The sequence below is a fragment of the Anguilla anguilla genome, chromosome 11 (genome assembly GCF_013347855.1).
Source record: "Anguilla anguilla isolate fAngAng1 chromosome 11, fAngAng1.pri, whole genome shotgun sequence".
In the NCBI taxonomy this organism is placed as follows: Eukaryota; Metazoa; Chordata; class Actinopteri; order Anguilliformes; family Anguillidae; genus Anguilla; species Anguilla anguilla.
In genome coordinates this window covers 36,350,072-36,367,757 of record NC_049211.1, presented here as the reverse complement: position 1 = coordinate 36,367,757, position 17,686 = coordinate 36,350,072, and the positions used below count along the sequence as shown (strand labels likewise).

General features: G+C 42.8%; 1 protein-coding gene and 2 long non-coding RNA genes across 10 annotated transcripts in view; 1 reads left to right on the top strand and 2 right to left on the bottom strand.

Annotated features, from left to right (window-relative positions):
• Positions 1–6,687, top strand: part of LOC118208109 (sodium- and chloride-dependent GABA transporter 2-like) — a 39,934-nt gene extending 33,247 nt beyond the window's left edge. For 5 of the 6 annotated variants that reach the window (XM_035382414.1, XM_035382415.1, XM_035382418.1 and 2 more), the window contains 2 exons: positions 3,573–3,743; positions 5,815–6,687. In XM_035382414.1, coding sequence (XP_035238305.1) covers positions 3,573–3,743; positions 5,815–5,967 — 324 coding nt within the window. In that variant the 3' untranslated portion in view covers positions 5,968–6,687. Of the gene's footprint in view, positions 1–3,254; positions 3,289–3,572; positions 3,744–5,814 lie in introns of those variants that run through there. The other variant, XM_035382417.1, reaches the window with a different exon arrangement.
• Positions 6,688–7,442: 755 nt separating this feature from the next.
• On the bottom strand, positions 7,443–8,042 carry LOC118207235. Its single transcript, XR_004761342.1, has 3 exons — positions 7,978–8,042; positions 7,684–7,803; positions 7,443–7,523 (listed from the first exon to the last, which is right to left on the bottom strand). It is a non-coding gene; the product is annotated as an uncharacterized LOC118207235 (long non-coding RNA).
• A 212-nt stretch (positions 8,043–8,254) lies between these two features.
• Positions 8,255–8,830, bottom strand: LOC118207233. Of its 3 annotated transcripts, XR_004761340.1 has the most exons (4): positions 8,789–8,826; positions 8,614–8,701; positions 8,446–8,565; positions 8,255–8,311 (listed from the first exon to the last, which is right to left on the bottom strand). It is a non-coding gene; the product is annotated as an uncharacterized LOC118207233 (long non-coding RNA). The 3 variants fall into 3 exon arrangements; XR_004761339.1 differs by lacking the exon at positions 8,614–8,701 and having other exon boundaries at positions 8,446–8,613; positions 8,789–8,830; XR_004761341.1 differs by lacking the exon at positions 8,614–8,701 and having other exon boundaries at positions 8,303–8,359; positions 8,407–8,613; positions 8,789–8,830.
• Between the last annotated feature and the right edge of the window lie 8,856 nt (positions 8,831–17,686).

Here is a 17,686-nt window from a genome sequence, read left to right as displayed (position 1 = left end):
GGACACAATGTAGACTTCAACCTTTTAATCTCTCCCACATATCCGACCAGTCACACTGTCCACACGTGTACAACTGACTTCCCTGAACTACTTCCTCCACATCACATGGCCTTACCGGCCATAATGAATTGCATAGTATGGACATTAACAAGACCAGGTTAAAACCTAGTATATGGCTGGACCTAACAGTGTTTCCTGTAGGATTTTTTCATTAGCGGGGGAAAGGTTTTTGTTGTACCTGGGTGGTGCGCACGTGCCGCTGGCATCAGAGTGAATATCAATAGGTCATTTAAAAATATGAAATAAAATGACACTTGACCTCAAAACAAACATTAGATCATATATATTGACATCTGTATATTCATACATAATGCCTCTTTGACCCACTACTTACAGAGGGAACTGTATATTAGCCTCAGTGGCAAAGTTTGCAGCCTGGCTGAGAGCCATGTCTTGTCTACGCATTCAGGGTCCTAGCCTGTGCTTAGTCTTCGTTTTCTCTCCTCTCTCCTGTCCTCCTCCACACTCCTGTCCACTCATCTCTTTCTGCCCTCTCTCCTGCTTCACTCTGCTCTCCTCCTCCACTCGCCTCCACTACTCCTGCCTGTGTACTTGTCTAATAGGGTTACATTTGAGAATGAGTAACGTTAGATAATTCTCTCACATCACAAATAGTTGATCACGCAACCAGTAAGAACATTAAAATATTGTAGTAGCCACTACTAAGGTTACGTATTTTAGAACTAGAAGGCATTCTTTCCCTTCAAAACTTTGGGGCAGAGCTAAGAACCTTGAGCCCCTCTCTAGTGAAAGTAACGTTAGAGCGAGAGCACATTATCGACCACCCGAGGGGCAGGACGTGTATCGACCACCTGAACCGCTAGTGTATTTATTCATAATTTATTACAGAGAACTGGACACCGTTACCTATTAAAATGTAAGTCCTGTAAAAATACACATAATAAACTGTCTAAATGTGAAAAGCCAACTTCATACATATATATTTAGTTATATTAATACAGCCTTGTATTAATGAGGTGTCAGAGGATGAGGTGTAATTACAGAAGGGCGAAGGCCTGCAGGCATCAGAATACTGAAAATCATGAATTCTCTTGTCAGAGCAAGTTTCAGTTTGTTTTCTTTGATTCCTTTTACCAGAATCTGTTAGTATTGGCTGAAGTCCCATTTGAGTAAGTGTTTAGCAACCACATTGTATAGGGACAAAGTTGCGTCTTCCATACTTCCTTGAGGTTTATAAGCAAATTGATGAGGATCTAAGTGCTGAACAATTGAATTAATAAAATAATGGATTAAAACCCTCTCCATACACTTTGAAAGAATGGAATTGAGTGCTGTTAGTCTGAAGTCTGAGGTAAACAAGCTCCATTTTTTTTGGAGCACAGGAATTATATTTGTTAATTTCCATATTTTTGGAATAGCGTGTTCATAGAGTAAAAACAGGAATAACATTGCCAACACCCCCTTTAATTGATTAACACAAGCCTCAGTACCTAACCCTAAGGGCATCCTGGGGCCTTCTTTGGCTTAATAACTGCCAAACTTGCTGCAACCGCATTTTCTGTAATTGTTATCGGGGAATATTCAGAAATACTACTGCAAATCCTTCTACGTTCATTTCTATGTGTGTGGAGGACTTGGGAAGATTCACATTAACTTTGTTACCAATTCCTCAAGTTAAATGGAGAAACTACAGGGCGAAAAGTATGTGGACCTCTGACATCCAACATCCCATCCAAAATTATGAGCATTAATATGGATTTGGTCCACCCTTTGCTGCTATAACAACCTCCACTCTTCTGGGAAGGCTTTATGCTAAATGTTGGAGCATTGCTGCCGGATTTATTTCCATTTAGCCAGAAGAGCATTTGTGAGGTCAAGCAGTGATTGGGCAGTTAGGCCTGTCTTGCAGTTGGCGTTCCAATTGATCCCAAAGGTGTTGGATGGGGGTGAGGTCCACACCATTCATGACAAAACCATTTTTACATGGACCTCGCTGTGTGCCCAGGGGCATTGTCATGCTGAAACAGGAAATGGCCTTCCCCAAACTTCTGAGGAATCACAGAATCATTTAGAATGTGATTGTATGCTGTAACAATAAGTTTTGCCTTCAGTGGAACCAAGCAGCCAAAACCAGGCTTCTTTTTTTTGAAGCTCACTCCCTGGTCTTGTTGAGAGATGTTGCTCACTAGCACCACTGCGATTGGCTCCAGTATGGGCATTTCCATATCCGGTTTCCATCTACAGTTGAGGCCAAAAGTTTACATACACCTAGGCTAAAGATATTCAAACTCAGTTTTTCAGAACTCTGCACATTTCATGTTACCGTACATTTCTTTTGGCAAGCCAATTAGGGCATCTACTTTGTTCACATCAGAGGTAATTGTAAAACATTCAATTAGAGACAGATTTATTTCAGTTTTAATTCATTATATCAGAATTCCAGTGGGTCAAAAGTTTACATGCACCAAGTTCACTGTCTCTTTAAACAGTCTGGAAGATTCCAGAAATTGATGTAATGACTTTTAGAAGCTTCTGATTGACTAAGTGTCATAATTGGGAGTTAATTGGCACCTGTAGCTGTATTTAAGGGCCTACCTTTAGAGCCACTGCCTTTTTGCCCTTGATACCATGGGAAAATCCAAGCAACTCTGTCTCAGAAAACAAATTGTGGACCTCCACAAGTCCAGTTCCTTCTTAAGAGCAATTTCCAAACAACTGATCAATCATCTGTACAAACAATTGTATGCAATTATGGCTAAATAAATAGCTTTGGTGTTATATTTTTGGAGTATCGTTCAAGCGAGTCTTTACCTATTTAACAATTTTTTTAATCAAATGAAAGACCAAGGTTAATTAATTTGGTTATACAGGGATCACCCAGAGCTGAGTTTGAGAATCATGTTTTAAGGTACTTCTACGATTATCTTATATTGAGTGCTACTAATTTAGTCATGATGGAATGATTTATGTTTAGCAATTAATGGGAGTGCACACTGCTTTAAGTGTTGGTCGTTATTCAAATGACTAATTTCACTAATGACTAGAGCCAGGTCTGAACGACTTCAGGCTGTATTGTAACCTGTTGTACTGAGTCTATTCTTTCACCTGTCAGCTATGAAGGACACATGACTGTCTTTTTAGCATATATGAAAAAGGTTTTGTAGTGGTGTGTACCTCCATGTTGCTTTTTGAAAAAGGAACAATATTTTTCACTTCTTTCATTTTTTTTTAAGCCGAAGCACAAGCTGGCCTCCTTAGTCTTTCTCGGTGAGATTACAGGATGATGTCTCTTCATGTATTTATTTACTTCTGGCGGTTTGCCTTACTCATTTACTCATTGTTTTAACCAAGCGTGAGTGACTGTTTAAAATTATTTTAAAAGACAAAAGCACCTCATTTGTGTAAAAGGACTGATTCTCAAGTACTATTTCAGAACTTCAGTAGCTGTACAACATTTAAAAATGTAGAGGATAGTTGTCGTACCAGTTGCCCTTATTCATAATTCATCTCAGTCTCTTCTCCCCCCCCCCCCCTTTTTTTTTGTTGAACAGGCTACCTTAATCTTCTCCTTGGTTAAGTACAATCCCCTCAAGTTTAACAACACGCAGGAGTACCCCTGGTGGGGCTATGCCATCGGCTGGTTCTTCACCCTCTCCTCTACATCCCTGGTGCCCCTATACATGCTGTATGCTGTCATTGTCACCCCTGGATCAATGCGACAGGTACGTACATTTGCCCTGTGGGCAATACCACGGGTAGGTTTATTAACTCCAGGGGCAAATACCTCATGTACCCTTACTGACCCCAGGGGCAATACCACAATTATTGCTTATTCACCCTGGGGGCAATACCACAGGTATATTTATTTACCCCTAGGGCAATACCAAAGGTATATATGCTGTTAGTTTTGATGTATTTGGTCAAATTAACAAAGCCTTCTCAACGGCCAGAATGTTTAATTTTAGACGAGCCAATTTTAACAAGATGTGAGCAAATTTAATATGTAATATTGATGTGGTGCAGCTTCTTGACTTACAAGACAGTGAATGAAAAGTGTAGCAGATTCAAAAGGGTTATTCTTGAGGCACAATGTAAATTTATTCCAAAGGTAAGGAAATGTAAGTTAAAATGTAAGAAGCAGTGGATTAACAAATCCATATGGGAGAGTTTGAGAAAATAAAAATCTATAAAAATGATAGCACTGAGAGTAATAAGGCTGAATATTGTAATGTGTGTGCTAAGGTTAAAAAGGAACTATGGGAAGCCAAGAGGCTCTTTGAAAGGCAAATTGCTCATCATGCAAAACAATAATCCTAAACGTTTCTTTCAATACTGTAGTAGGAAAGTCAAAGAGGATATCGCACCACAAATGAAGAAGTAGCACTGCTTCATAAGAATAAAGATATTGCTGATGCCTTAAATAGTTACTTTGAGTGTTTTTCTAGAGAGAGGTTACTAATAGACCGGAGGGCATATTCAGTACTCAGTACTCTTATAGCATGAAGAAGTACTTGATAAATTACATAAACTAAAGACAAATAAGGCAGAAGGCCCTGATGGCATATCAGTACTCATAGAATTGGGTGAGATCATCTTTAAATCACTGGCAAGTATTTTTAGACAGTCTGTAGAAACTGGAGAAATACCTGAGGACTGGAAGCAAGGTAATATCATACCAATATATAAGAAAGGGGACCGTACTGATCCAGGAAACTACAGGCCTGCCAGTTTAATTTGCATCACATGTAAAATACTGGAATCTATCATTAGAGACAAGTTAGAAGTGTTTCTTTAAAATAACAGCATCTTAAGGGATAGCCAGCATGGTTCTGCAAGGAAAGGTCATGTCTGACTTAGCGTCTGGTATTCTTTTGAAGAAGCTACCAAGTGTTTTGATTGTAACATGGCTTATGATGTTATATACATAGATTTCCAAAAGGCATTTGATAAGGTACCACATGAGAGACTTGTTAGTAAAATGAAGAGAGTAGGAATTAGATGAGGTATTTCATAGTGAATTCGGAACTGGCTCCAGGGTAGGACACAAAGAGTACTAGGAGGGATATTATCTGAGCAGGGAACTGTGGGAAGTGGGGTCCCACCAGGATTGGTGCAGGGACCACTGCCCTTCCTCATTTATATCAATGACCTTGACAGGGACATAGAAAGTAGATTAGTCAAATTTGCAGATGATACAAAACTGGGAGGCGCATCTAATAGTTTGGAAACTACTAAAGTAATCCCAGAGGATTTAAACAAAATTCAGAAGTGGGTGGAAACCTGGCAAATTAAATTCAATATAGCCAAATGTAAAGTTCCTCATGTGGGAAATAAAAAAAATTAGGCAGGATTACTTTATGGGAGGAACAAAATTGGAATGTCCTCAATTTGACCTGGACATGTGTTTCCACAAATTATTCACTAAAAAGATTAGAGTTTAGCCTTTGAGCACAAATGGGCTATTTTTCTACGATTGTTAAGAGTTTAGGATTACACTGTAATGCTATAAATTGTCATGTAAAAACACTCCACAAGGTCATGGTAGAATATTACTGGGAAAAAGCAGTCATTCTTGTTAAATATATATCAGAATAACATTTCTTGGAACAGCGATTTATCAGACCCGTATCATTCTGGTTTATGAGTACATTTCCCTAAAACGAATTCAACACTGAGCATGCAAATATTTATCTACCAGGTGGACCGTTTTAATGGCACTGTCTGGCAAGACTGCTGGTGTGCTGTGGGTTAATGAGAGTTTGTCTGCTTGGGCTGCCTTCTGTGCCCCTACAGAGACTACGCTGGCTCTGCACCCCTGCTGCTAACCTCCCGGGTTCGAAGGCGAAGAAGGGCCCCCACAGAACCCCGTTTGAGCCTGAAAAACTCCCCATCCAGAGCATGGCCCACAACGAGGTTGCATTGGACAGCAACACTGGGCCTCTGTAGAGCCCCCTCCCTCATGCCTCCCCCCACCCCCACCCTGCCCCGCTCTCTTCTCACCATATACTCCAAGTCTTCCAACAACAAGCCTGCTAACCGGCTCAGGAGCCCTGCCGTTGTGTACAGGAGGTGGGATGTGAGGACACGGCTTTACACAGACTGGATCCATGGGCAAGGGGCAGTGCCAAGCGCCTGTCACACCAGCAGTGCTACACTAAGAACCACACAGTGCTACACTAAGTACCACACAGTGCTACAATTACGAACAACTGGAGATCTTCAGTTACCTGTTTTTTTGTTTTGTTTTTTTGTAACAGACTTCAGGTGTGACTTGCTGAATGGGCCCTATCAAGTCAGTCCATCAGAACTTTGTCAGCTGGTCCAGAAATGTGACCTCGAACCCCTCGAACCCCTCTGGACCGCCAGCGCTAAGCCTGCGCCCCGCGGGTTTGCAGGCCGGTTGCCCTCGGCTGCGTCTCAAACGGCTAAAATGCAGGCAGTGCTCTACGGCAGGAAGGCGTTCAGACAGATCCTGAAGGCAGCTTCGGTGCATCCTTCACCGGGCCAGGGAAGCATATCCCAGAGGTCTTCGCGATTAACGCAGGCTTCTTAATGGCGGCTGAAAACAGCGGCAGAGCTCGTTTACAAGTGTGCAGAGTGTGAGTGTGCAGAGTGTGAGTGTGCTGAGTGTGAGTGTGCAGAGTGTGAGTGTGCAGAGTGTGAGTGTGCAGAGTGTGAGTGTGCAGAGTGTGAGTGTGCAGAGTGTGAGTGTGCAGAGTGTGAGTGTGGAGAGTGTGAGTGTGCAGAGTGTGAGTGTGCAGAGTGTGAGTGTGCAGAGTGTGAGTGTGCAGAGTGTGAGTGTGGAGAGTGTGAGTGTGCAGAGTGCGAGTGCGAGTGCGCAGAGTATGAGTGCAGTGGGCAGTGTGACTGCGCAGCGTGCAGTGTGTGAGCGTGCAGTGGGCAGTGTGACTGCGCAGTGTGCAGAGTGAGTGTGCAGAGTATGAGTGTGCAGTGGGCAGTGTGACTGCGCAGTGTGCAGAGTATGAGTGTGACTGTGCGGTGTGCAGGGTGAGTGTGCAGTAGGCAGTGTGACTGCGCAGTGTGAGTGTGCAGTGTGTGAGTGCAGTGGGCAGTGTGCAGAGTGAGTGTGAGTGCAGTGTGTGTGTGCAGAGTGAGTGTGCAGAGTATGACTGTGCAGTGGGCAGTGTGGAGTGTGAATGCAGTGTGTGAGTGTGCAGTGTGTGAGTGGGCAGTGAGAGTGTGCAGTGAACTTGATCATTGGTAGTAATTTTTTAAAATTCATTGGAATTATGTATTTAATGTTTTTAAGCCATGGCAAGCTTTCCATGGACTAGCCAGCTATCTTGCTTGTAATCACGTACTGTAATCACGTTATTTTTCTGTGATGACATCCTGCCTTCAAAGTGTGTCCAGAATTCCTTGCATTTTGAGGTTCCTTTTCCGTTAGGACACTACCTTCAGAGTGAGCTCACTGCTAAGGGTGTAGGCAGCGAGGCAGCTACCTACAGAGGAAGCTCACTGCTAAGGGTGTAGGGAGTTACCTTTCAGAGGGAGCTCACTGCTAAGGGTGTAGGGAGTTACCTTTCAGAGGGAGCTCACTGCTAAGGGTGTAGGGAGTTGCCTTTCAGAGGGAGCTCACTGCTAAGGGTGTAGGGAGTTGCCTTTCAGAGGGAGCTCACTGCTAAGGGTGTAGGAAGTTACCTTTCAGAGGGAGCTCACTGCTAAGGGTGTAGGGAGTTACCTTTCAGAGGGAGCTCACTGCTAAGGGTGTAGGGAGTTACCTTTCAGAGGGAGCTCACTGCTAAGGGTGTAGGGAGTTACCTTTCAGAGGGAGCTCACTGCTAAGGGTGTAGGGAGCGAGGCAGTTACCTACAGAGGAAGCTCGCTGCTAAGGGTGTAGGGAGTTACCTTTCAGAGGGAGCTCACTGCTAAGGGTGTAGGGAGTGAGGCAGTTACCTTCAGAGGAAGCTCACTGCTAAGGGTGTAGGGAGTTACCTTTCAGAGGGAGCTCACTGCTAAGGGTGTAGGGAGTTACCTTTCAGAGGGAGCTCACTGCTAAGGGTGTAGGGAGTTACCTTTCAGAGGGAGCTCACTGCTAAGGGTGTAGGGAGTTACCTTTCAGAGGAAGCTCACTGCTAAGGGTGTAGGGAGCGAGGCAGTTACCTACAGAGGGAGCTCACTGCTAAGGGTGTAGGGAGTGAGGCAGTTACCTTCAGAGGAAGCTCACTGCTAAGGGTGTAGGGAGTTACCTTTCAGAGGGAGCTCACTGCTAAGGGTGTAGGGAGTTACCTTTCAGAGGGAGCTCACTGCTAAGGGTGTAGGGAGTTACCTTTCAGAGGGAGCTCACTGCTAAGGGTGTAGGGAGCGAGGCAGTTACCTACAGAGGGAGCTCACTGCTAAGGGTGTAGGGAGTGAGGCAGTTACCTTCAGAGGAAGCTCACTGCTAAGGGTGTAGGGAGTTACCTTTCAGAGGGAGCTCACTGCTAAGGGTGTAGGGAGTTACCTTTCAGAGGGAGCTCACTGCTAAGGGTGTAGGGAGTTACCTTTCAGAGGGAGCTCACTGCTAAGGGTGTAGGGAGTTACCTTTCAGAGGGAGCTCACTGCTAAGGGTGTAGGGAGTGAGGCAGTTACCTTTCAGAGGGAGCTCACTGCTAAGGGTGTAGGGAGTTACCTTTCAGAGGGAGCTCACTGCTAAGGGTGTAGGCAGCAAGGCAGTTACCTACAGAGGTAACTCACTGCTAAGGGTGTAGGGAGTTACCTTTCAGAGGGAGCTCACTGCTAAGGGTGTAGGGAGCGAGGCAGTTACCTTCCGTTTGAGACGCAGCCTTTGAGGCCTCGGGCCTCTGCAGGGACACAAACCAGGGCCAGGAAAGCAGTCAGACACAGTCATAATCCTGTGCATTATGACTTTTTAAACAATTGTGTTTTGTAATTATTTATAACTACTTTGCTTTTTTGTGTTACCGGTATTTCTGCCTCTAAAATGGAGCCTGACAGTATTGATTGGTCTAAATAAGGTTTGTTGTAAAATGAAAATAACAAAAAACATATCAGTATATCTCTCAGAGCAAACATTACTGTTTCCTGTTTGAACAATTGCATCAATGTCATGTTATATCATAGCCTGAATATTAATTCACAAAAGACAAAAGACAGGCAAGCATTTATTGCTTGAATGCAGCTGGCTGTTAACTGCAAGGCTGTGAAAATGTTGTATTCTGTTTTTGTGGAAAATGCAATAATTTAAAATCATGTTTTATTCTGATTGCAGCGTAAAGTACAGGACTAATTCCTCGGGTTATTTAGACCTCTATTATTATCTGTTTAAAATACAACTTTTAGGCTTGCAGTCCGTATGAAATAATGTGGGGGAAACTTTCATGCCTTTAACAAAACTGATGCTTATCGTCGAAGCCGGACTCATACAGCCAACCAATCCTCATAGAAAACATTGACTGTAGAATGGGTAGGACTGAAGAGCTGTGACATTCAGTGTGGCACTGTCGTAGGATACCAACATGTCAAAATGTCATTTCTGCCCTGCTACAGCTGCCCCGTGCTGTTGTTGTGAAGTGGAAACGTCTAGGAGCAGCAGCTCAGTCGCGTAGCGGTGGGCCACACAAGCTCACAGAACGGGACCGCCGAGTGCTGAAGCGTGTAGCGCGTAAAGATTGTCTGTCCTCGGGTGCAACACTCGCTGCCAGGCTGCCTCTGGAAGCAATGTCAGTGCAAGCACTGGTCGTCAGGAGCTTCATGAAACGGGTTTCCATGGCCGAGCAGCCGTACACAAGCATGCGCAATGCCAAGCGTTGGCTGGAGTGGTGTAAAGTACACCGCCATTGGACTCTGAAGCAGTGGAAATACATTCTCTGGAGTGACGAATCATGCTTCACTATCTGGCAGTCTGGCAAATCTGGATTTGGCGGAATGCATAGTGCCAACTGTACTGGCCCGAATAGTGCCAACTGTAAAATTTGGTGGAGGAGGAATAATGGTCTGGGGCTGTTTTGCATGGTTTGGGCTAGGCCTCTTAGTTACAGTGAAGGGAAATTTTAATGCTACAGCATACAATTACATTCTAGAGAATTGTGTGCTTCCAACTTTGTGGCAAGAGTTTTGGGAAGACCCTTTCCAGTTTCAGCATGACAGTGCCTTCATGCACAAATTGAGGTCCATAAAGAAATGGTTTGCTGAGTTCAGTGGGGAAGAACTTGACTGACCTGCAGACAGCCCTGACCTCAACCCCATCAAACACCTTAGGGATGAACTGGAATGCCAACTGCGAGCCAGGCCTTATGCCCAACATCAGTGCCCAACCTCACTAATGCTCTTATGGCTGAATGGAAGCAAATCCCCAGTCATGTTCCAAAATCTACTGGAATGCCTTCCCAGAAGAGTGGAGGCTGTTTCAGCAGCAAAGAGGGGTCCAACTCCATATTAATGCCCATGGTTTTGGAATGAGATGTTCAAATACATACGGGTGTGATGTTCAGATGTCCATATACTTTTAGCCGTGTAGTGTAGCATGGAAATGTAAATAGAAACGGGCTGAGAGTAATCATCCATTTAAAGGTAAGCTTACTGAAGACCTGGTTCTCCTGCTATGGTGCACCGCTGCCAGCTAGATGGTAATGAACGCAGATCCCTAACCGATTAAACGCTTGCATACCCTGGGCAATGCAGTCGCCAAACGCACGTTCCCCTATGGAGTTAACGGCCACAGTTGGCACTGACGTGGTCCAGATTCGGTCCGAGGCCGTGAGGCTCACCCTTGCACCACAGCGTGGTGTGTGAACTGAATGAGCCATTTGGCAGCCCCAAACAGACATGTTTCTCTACAAAGTCTTCCAACTGGATTTGGGCGACCCAGGGGGCTGCATTTTAGGAGTTTTAAGTGACGCGACCCATGGTTGGGAACTGGTTCCAAAACATACTGTGCTTTTTTGGTTTTAATTTGTATTGACAATGAGTCTGTTTAACATGAATATTAATTGTTGTGGCAACCAGCTGCTGTAGCTGTCATTAAAGCACTGTCGGTTGACTTGGGAGCAGATGTTGCTACTGAATTGAAACCGGGATTAGGGATGCACCGATATTAAAGTTTCTGATCGATTCCCAACCTCGGCCGATACCGATTTGTTCGGTGGTTCTGCTTCCATAAGTTTCACGAAAAACTATTTTAAAACTTTCCATTCTAATAAACACTTTTAATTATACAACTTTCAAGTAATGCAACAAAGTTAAACATTTTCTTATGACATTAATTCACATACTTCCAACTGAAAGTGAATTCCCCCAGATACTTTTTCAGGCCTGGTGGCATGCACTGTGAAAGCCCCAAACAGACGCAGCATGCTGGGTGGCCTATTGGAAAACGGAGAGAAATTTTGTTTTGTATCTGACAGGCAAGTGAAAACCACCTCTTGAATTACAGGTAAACAATGGACTATTTTTTTTACTTTTGATTGACAGGACGTAGTCTGAGCAGGCCCTCGGTTGTTTTCAAACTATCGTCTTATGGCCGATGGCAGTATTGTCGGCCAATAATGATCTGGGAAAGAACAATCAGTGCCTCCCTAAACTGAATTTTATGACCTTTAATAAGCTGGTATTTAAGTTTTATTTAAGTTCTTTTTTAGAATTTGTCTGACTGTCACACTATATACACTAATTTCATTGTATAGAATTACTTGGTGTCACATTGTACTTTACTTAAATATCATCTGTGTTCTTACTCATTTGCTGATTTTCCTTTACACAGTGCATGTATAAAGATCAAATCAATGTCAATCCTGTTTCTTTTAAGTAAAGAGCAAGAATGAGAGTATTTTAGAATTTTAATCATAGTCCATCTGTTTTTTTTCCCCCTTTCCCTAATTGTGAAAGTGTCTTCATTCATACAGGAAAGCTAATTATTTTTCTAAACATAAAGGCAGCAATGTGAGTGCCAGGCAGTGCACATGGACTAGACTATTGGATATGGTTCAGGATGAATGCAGGATGAATGAGACTTTTTTTTCCAAGGCACAGTGTGTACTATACAGTTTACAGGCCTGCAATCACTAAGTCTTTTCCGTTCAGACCTATGGGGAGCACACACAGACATAGGGGTTTCCCTGGTGTCCTGGCTAAATTCCCAATCTGGCTCTCTCCAACTTGCCACTTAATCATCCCCTCATTTAAATGGCTAAAAAAAAAAGTTCTCTCCCTCTCCACCTTAGCTAATGTGTGGTGAGCGTTCTGGCACAAAATGGCTGCCGTGCATCACCCAGGTGGGTGCTACACATTGGCCGTGGGTGAGGGGAGTTCCCACTCATCACTGTAAAGCACTTTGAGCGTTGGGAAAAGTGCTATATAAATGCAATGATTAATTCATTCATGAATATTTAACTAGACAGGCAAGTATTCCTTCAGCTAACCTAAGCTTGTTAAGTCCCAGAAGTAGCCTGTACAGGCCTAAGGACGCCACTGGACAGGGAAACCGCCGGAACATTAAAGGGTTAAGAAGCATGTGTGTGAATGTTGGGGCTTTATATTCCTGCATCGGTTTTTAAACACTGGGGCTTCCTACCGGAGTGGCCAAGTGTGCATGTCGTTATAGTCACGCTGGTACTTCCTGATCGCATGGTGCTATTTGGGCGCTGCCATTTTCGACCTGTTGTGCTGTAGTGGAATTTCAGTCGGGAATTTTCTGTCAGTTTATTTATTGTACCGCATTGATGTACATCCTAATGTGTCGATTTCTCAAACTCAAAGATATTTCACCTTTATCATAATTTTGTATTTTAATGAGTATTTTGAGCAGTCTAATAATTATTATTGTGATTATTATGATTCTCCTTATTTTTATAGCTAGTGTTGTGGTTGTTATTGAATTGTGACAATTGTATATTACAATATTCTTATATCTGTTCCTTTTCAGACAATACACACACACACACACACACACACACACACCTGTGTGCACCTGTTGACTGTACCTACGTACTTGGACGTGCAATAAACAGTAAAACAGGATTCCTGACTCCTTTGAGCTGACTGACACCCCATTGGGGCAGCTACCATTTCCTGATCTAGCCTATTAACCTGTACTGTATATAGTGTGTTGCTCAAAGACATAAGCAACTATATATCAAGAGAACTTTTTGGGTGGGGGGAGATTTATTTGGGCGGGTCGGTATGGGAAACACTGAATGATGGATGGAGACTGATCTCTCATTTTTACTGTTTCAGTTTGAATAGCTCCTGTGGTTTGCCTTTGTAAGGCATATTCCCAAACATTCTATTCAGACCTAGTATATGCTACCTTATGAAACTAAACTGACATAGAAGATGTCTAAAGTTAGTCTAATTGCCGTGGTCATGGGTCATAATGCAGTTCACCCTGTGCCCCACTGGGGGATTCAGTGAGACAGGAGGTCAGATAACGGCACCTCAGGCCACTGGTTTGGAGCATTGGTCCTCTCTGGCAGGACAGGATTCGAATCCTGTTTGGTTCAATTTGGCTAAATACCTTTGCTGGTCTTTTGGAAACGACTCCCCGTCGTTTCATGATATATAATAAAAGACTGAAGTAGGAATGTGCGCTAGTGAGATCTACGATGGGTCCCTATTACCACCATGAGAGACGCAGGACTGTTTTCCCCTCGCTGGCTCTGCCTCCATCCTGCCCTCTGCCTATCACATGTTGCCGACTGGATGTATTTTGGGGACAGGCTTTGCTTTGATTGGCTCAAGAACCTGAATCATCAAACTTCTTTCTTCTAATTGGTTTATTAGTCCTCATGTATTGGAAAATTTCTTGTTGTACTCTATAACTCTGTTATCAAAATAAAAAAATGAAAAGTACAAAAATTTAATCACAGTCAAAAAGAAAAAAGTATTTGTTACTTTCCACCTCTGGGGAATAAAATTTCCCCCTCACAGTAGTGGTGATTTGTACGTGGAAAGGAATTCAAGCTGTAGATCACTACCTGGAAAGAAGCTTCCATGCATTTTTAGTTTGGGAAATTTCATCAAGATCCACTAGGTGGCAGGTTGGGATTACTCTCTTTAACACTCGAAGAGCGATTTAGCAGAGGAAATGTGTCGCCTCAATATGCATTACCTTTTTTTTCATTCAATCATTTTTAATTCAAAACTTAATCTCATTTTGTTTTATATTTGTTCATTTAAATCCCCCCTTTATATTTTTCAAGTTTCTTATAGATTTGGCAAATGTAGATTTAAAAAACAAACAAACAAAAAACCTGTAGCTAGAAAGCCCTGGTTTGGCTACTTGATATTTTCCACTTCCGTAGATGGACAAAAAACTTCTGCTGGAGAGGATTGTAGTTGTAATTTTCCATTTGGAAAATCATTTTAAAGGGAAACCCACCTTTAAAGACTTGTATGGCTTAATATGTTCCAAATGCCCACAACTATAGAAATATGTTGTAAAAACCACAGAAAAGAAAAAAAACCAGCCTTTTAATAGAAATTTTGACCTATGGAGATTGCCATTATTTTAGATGCGCAGTGCACTTTGGGTAGATGACGTAAATGGTTGCACTGGAGGTGAACTCAAGTTGTTTTGTCCAGCAGTTGCGGTTATTAATAGTGAAAAATATCAATACAATGCCACAGAATGTGTGTGTGATGTGATACATGTGTGTCATCTTAATGTATCAGCAGGTATTGTCATTTAGGGATTAGTGTATGCATTTAAAGAAGGTATTATCACTGGTTTAAGATCATATCGTAACATTATTACTGATCCAGCTCGTATACATACAATAAAGTTACGTCAATTAAATTAATGGGGATTCATTTCATTAATTTTTTTTCACCAAAAACGATAGTTTGACCCATATGGTAAAGTGACTTTGAACAGCTGATGCTATAAAGTGCAGTTGTTTACAACAGGCAACTATTCTATCTCTATTGGCATAGTCTTACGGCCACCTCTCGCCTCCTCCGATCTTCATCGTTTTTTTGTCCTCACTGCTTTCCTCCTGAGTAATGTTCCGCTCTGACTCGAAGAGAGATCATAGACTGCGAGACCCGAGGAACCGTTTGCCGTCACTATCCAGAGTGCACTGCGACGGTAATAACGATGGTGAAGTACGAGCTAAATGATTTTAAAACATATTTTAATAACTGAAATCTTTCATGTGATTTTAATAACATATTTATGTAATTGAAGACATTTACACCATATTAAATCCGACAAGTCTTAACAGGCGGGGTTCCTACAATGTTAGCAAGTCTTTGTAGTAATCGAATCACTGATGTATACGTTTAGAAGATCTTGACGGGCCATTGCTCCATGTGTTGACAGGAGTCTGTGCTTTGCATGATGGCACCATCAAGCCTTGGTGGGTGTTTGTGTTGAATATATACTTGACTTTAAGGACAAAATGGAGGGGCTCCAGGGGCTGTTGGATGCTCATTCACTTTAAGCACCACACTGTGGTGCACGGATGAGCCCCAAGATCTTGAATCAATCCTGATCGTGCCAGTGCTGTGACCAGTTGCTCCATAGGAGGCAATGCGCAATTGACAGTTGCATCCTCCAGGGAATGGAAGGATTCAGTCAGTTACGGCTTTGCGTTCACTGCCGTGTGGCTGGCTGATCGGGCGCCCATGGACTACAGTGCTAAACCACATGGTGGACTACAGTGCTAAACCACATGGTGGACTGCAGTGCTAAATTACATGTGAAACTCTTCAGCCATCTCCGCTCTATACCAGCTTAGTTGTAGTTTGTGGGGTGAAGAGAAGCATCCGGCTACACCACGTGTTTTGGGGGAGAACCGTGGACATCTACACCCTCCTGAATGGGTAGTGAGGTGTGCAGCATGAACATGGCTGCAGTTTCAGATGATTTTGGGCAGGGATTGAAGGGGCACCAAATAAATTTTTTTTAAAAAGAAGAAACTGAGCTTTAGGAGTTATTTTAGTAGTTGCATTTGAACAGTTGGTCCCGTGCAATTGCATAGCTTTGGAGATGAGTATTTCAGATGTAAACCATGTGCTTTTGACAGAGCTGGATAATGCCTTAACTGCTGGTTTCACATAGATGGCACAATACATTTTATTCTAAAGAAGCATGTGAAGTAACAGCAATAACATTTGCATTTTTAATTTATTCATCAAGTTTTTTTAAACAATAACTACCCCCTTTAAAAAACCAAAAGATGAAAATAATAGTAATAGTTATTCCGGTGGATTTTTCTGAAGAGTCGAAACAACTCGCATCCTTGTGAATGTATGTTTGTATTTATATGCATATTTAAGTATGTGTGTGTGTGTATGCATGTGTATTCATGTGCATATATATCTATGAGTGTGTATGAGTGTGCTAGTGGGTGCGTGCATTTATGTACATACAGATGGGTGACAAATTAAAGGAAAAACCTGAATAAATGAGTGGAGAAACATAATGAATGCAGATGCTTCCATACAGGTTTACTGCATGATACAATTAAGCAGTTAACATTCTATCATGATCTGTGGCATGTATAAAAATGCTGTCCAGGCCCAGTTGACCTTGATTTCGGATCACAATGGAAAGAGGAAAAGAGCTAAGTGATTTTGAAAGAGGGTTCATTACTGGGGCACGAAAAGACTGTTCAACTGGTTAGTGCATTTAGACCTATGGGAAAGACATCCGTAAATATGGTTGGAAATTGTGGTCAAAAGAGCACATTCAATGACTATGATGTTCATGCATTAGTGTGATATGTAAGGAAAAGCAGAAGAGCAACTCTTCCTCATGTGACTGAGAAAATTCAATGCAGGATGTGATCAGACTGTATCAGCAGGAACAGTCCATTGACAACTACATAGAGGCGTATTATAGTAGGGTTGCAGTGCATAAACCTCATTACAAAGACAAATGCACATTTGAGAGTTCAGTGGTGCAATAACCACGGGTACTGGTCTACAGAGATGTGGAAAAAAGTGATATGGTCAGATGAGTCATCCTTCACCATATTCTCGACAAGTGGGCGAGTGCATGTGTGGCGTACACCAAGAGGATGGAACAGGCCTGAATGCTTGACCCCTACAGTGAGGGGGTCCGGTGGCTCTGTTATGCCTTGGGAGGCATGGTTTGGGTCCACTTGTCCCTTTAGCGGGAAGGGTCACTGCAAATCAACACAAAGTTATTCTGAGTGATCACCTTTATCCTACAATGAAACATTTCTATCCTGATGGGAGTCATCTCTTCCAGGTTGACAATGCTCCCATCCACAGGGCATGAGGGGTCACTGAATGGTTTGATGACTATGAAAATGATGTGAATCATATGCTATGGCCTTCACAGTTACCAAATCTCAACCCAATCGAACACCTATGGTAGATTTTGACCGGCGTGTTAAGACAGCGTTATCCACCACCATCATCAAAACACCAAATGAAGGAATATCTATAGGAAGAACGGTGTTCCATCCCTCCAGTAGAGTTCCACAGACTTGTAGAATCTATGCCAAGGCACACTGAAGCTGTTCTGGCAGCTTGTGGTGGCCCAACACCTTACTAAGACACTTTATGTTGGTTTTTCATTTCATTTGTCACCCATCTATATATGTATGCAAGAGTGTGTGTTTGTGTGTGCGTGTATTTATGTGCTGAGGACACTACTAAGTGTGTATGTAAGCATGCATGTGTGTGTGTGTGAGTGAGTGTGCATGTGTGTATGTGAGTGTTCATGTGTGTGTGT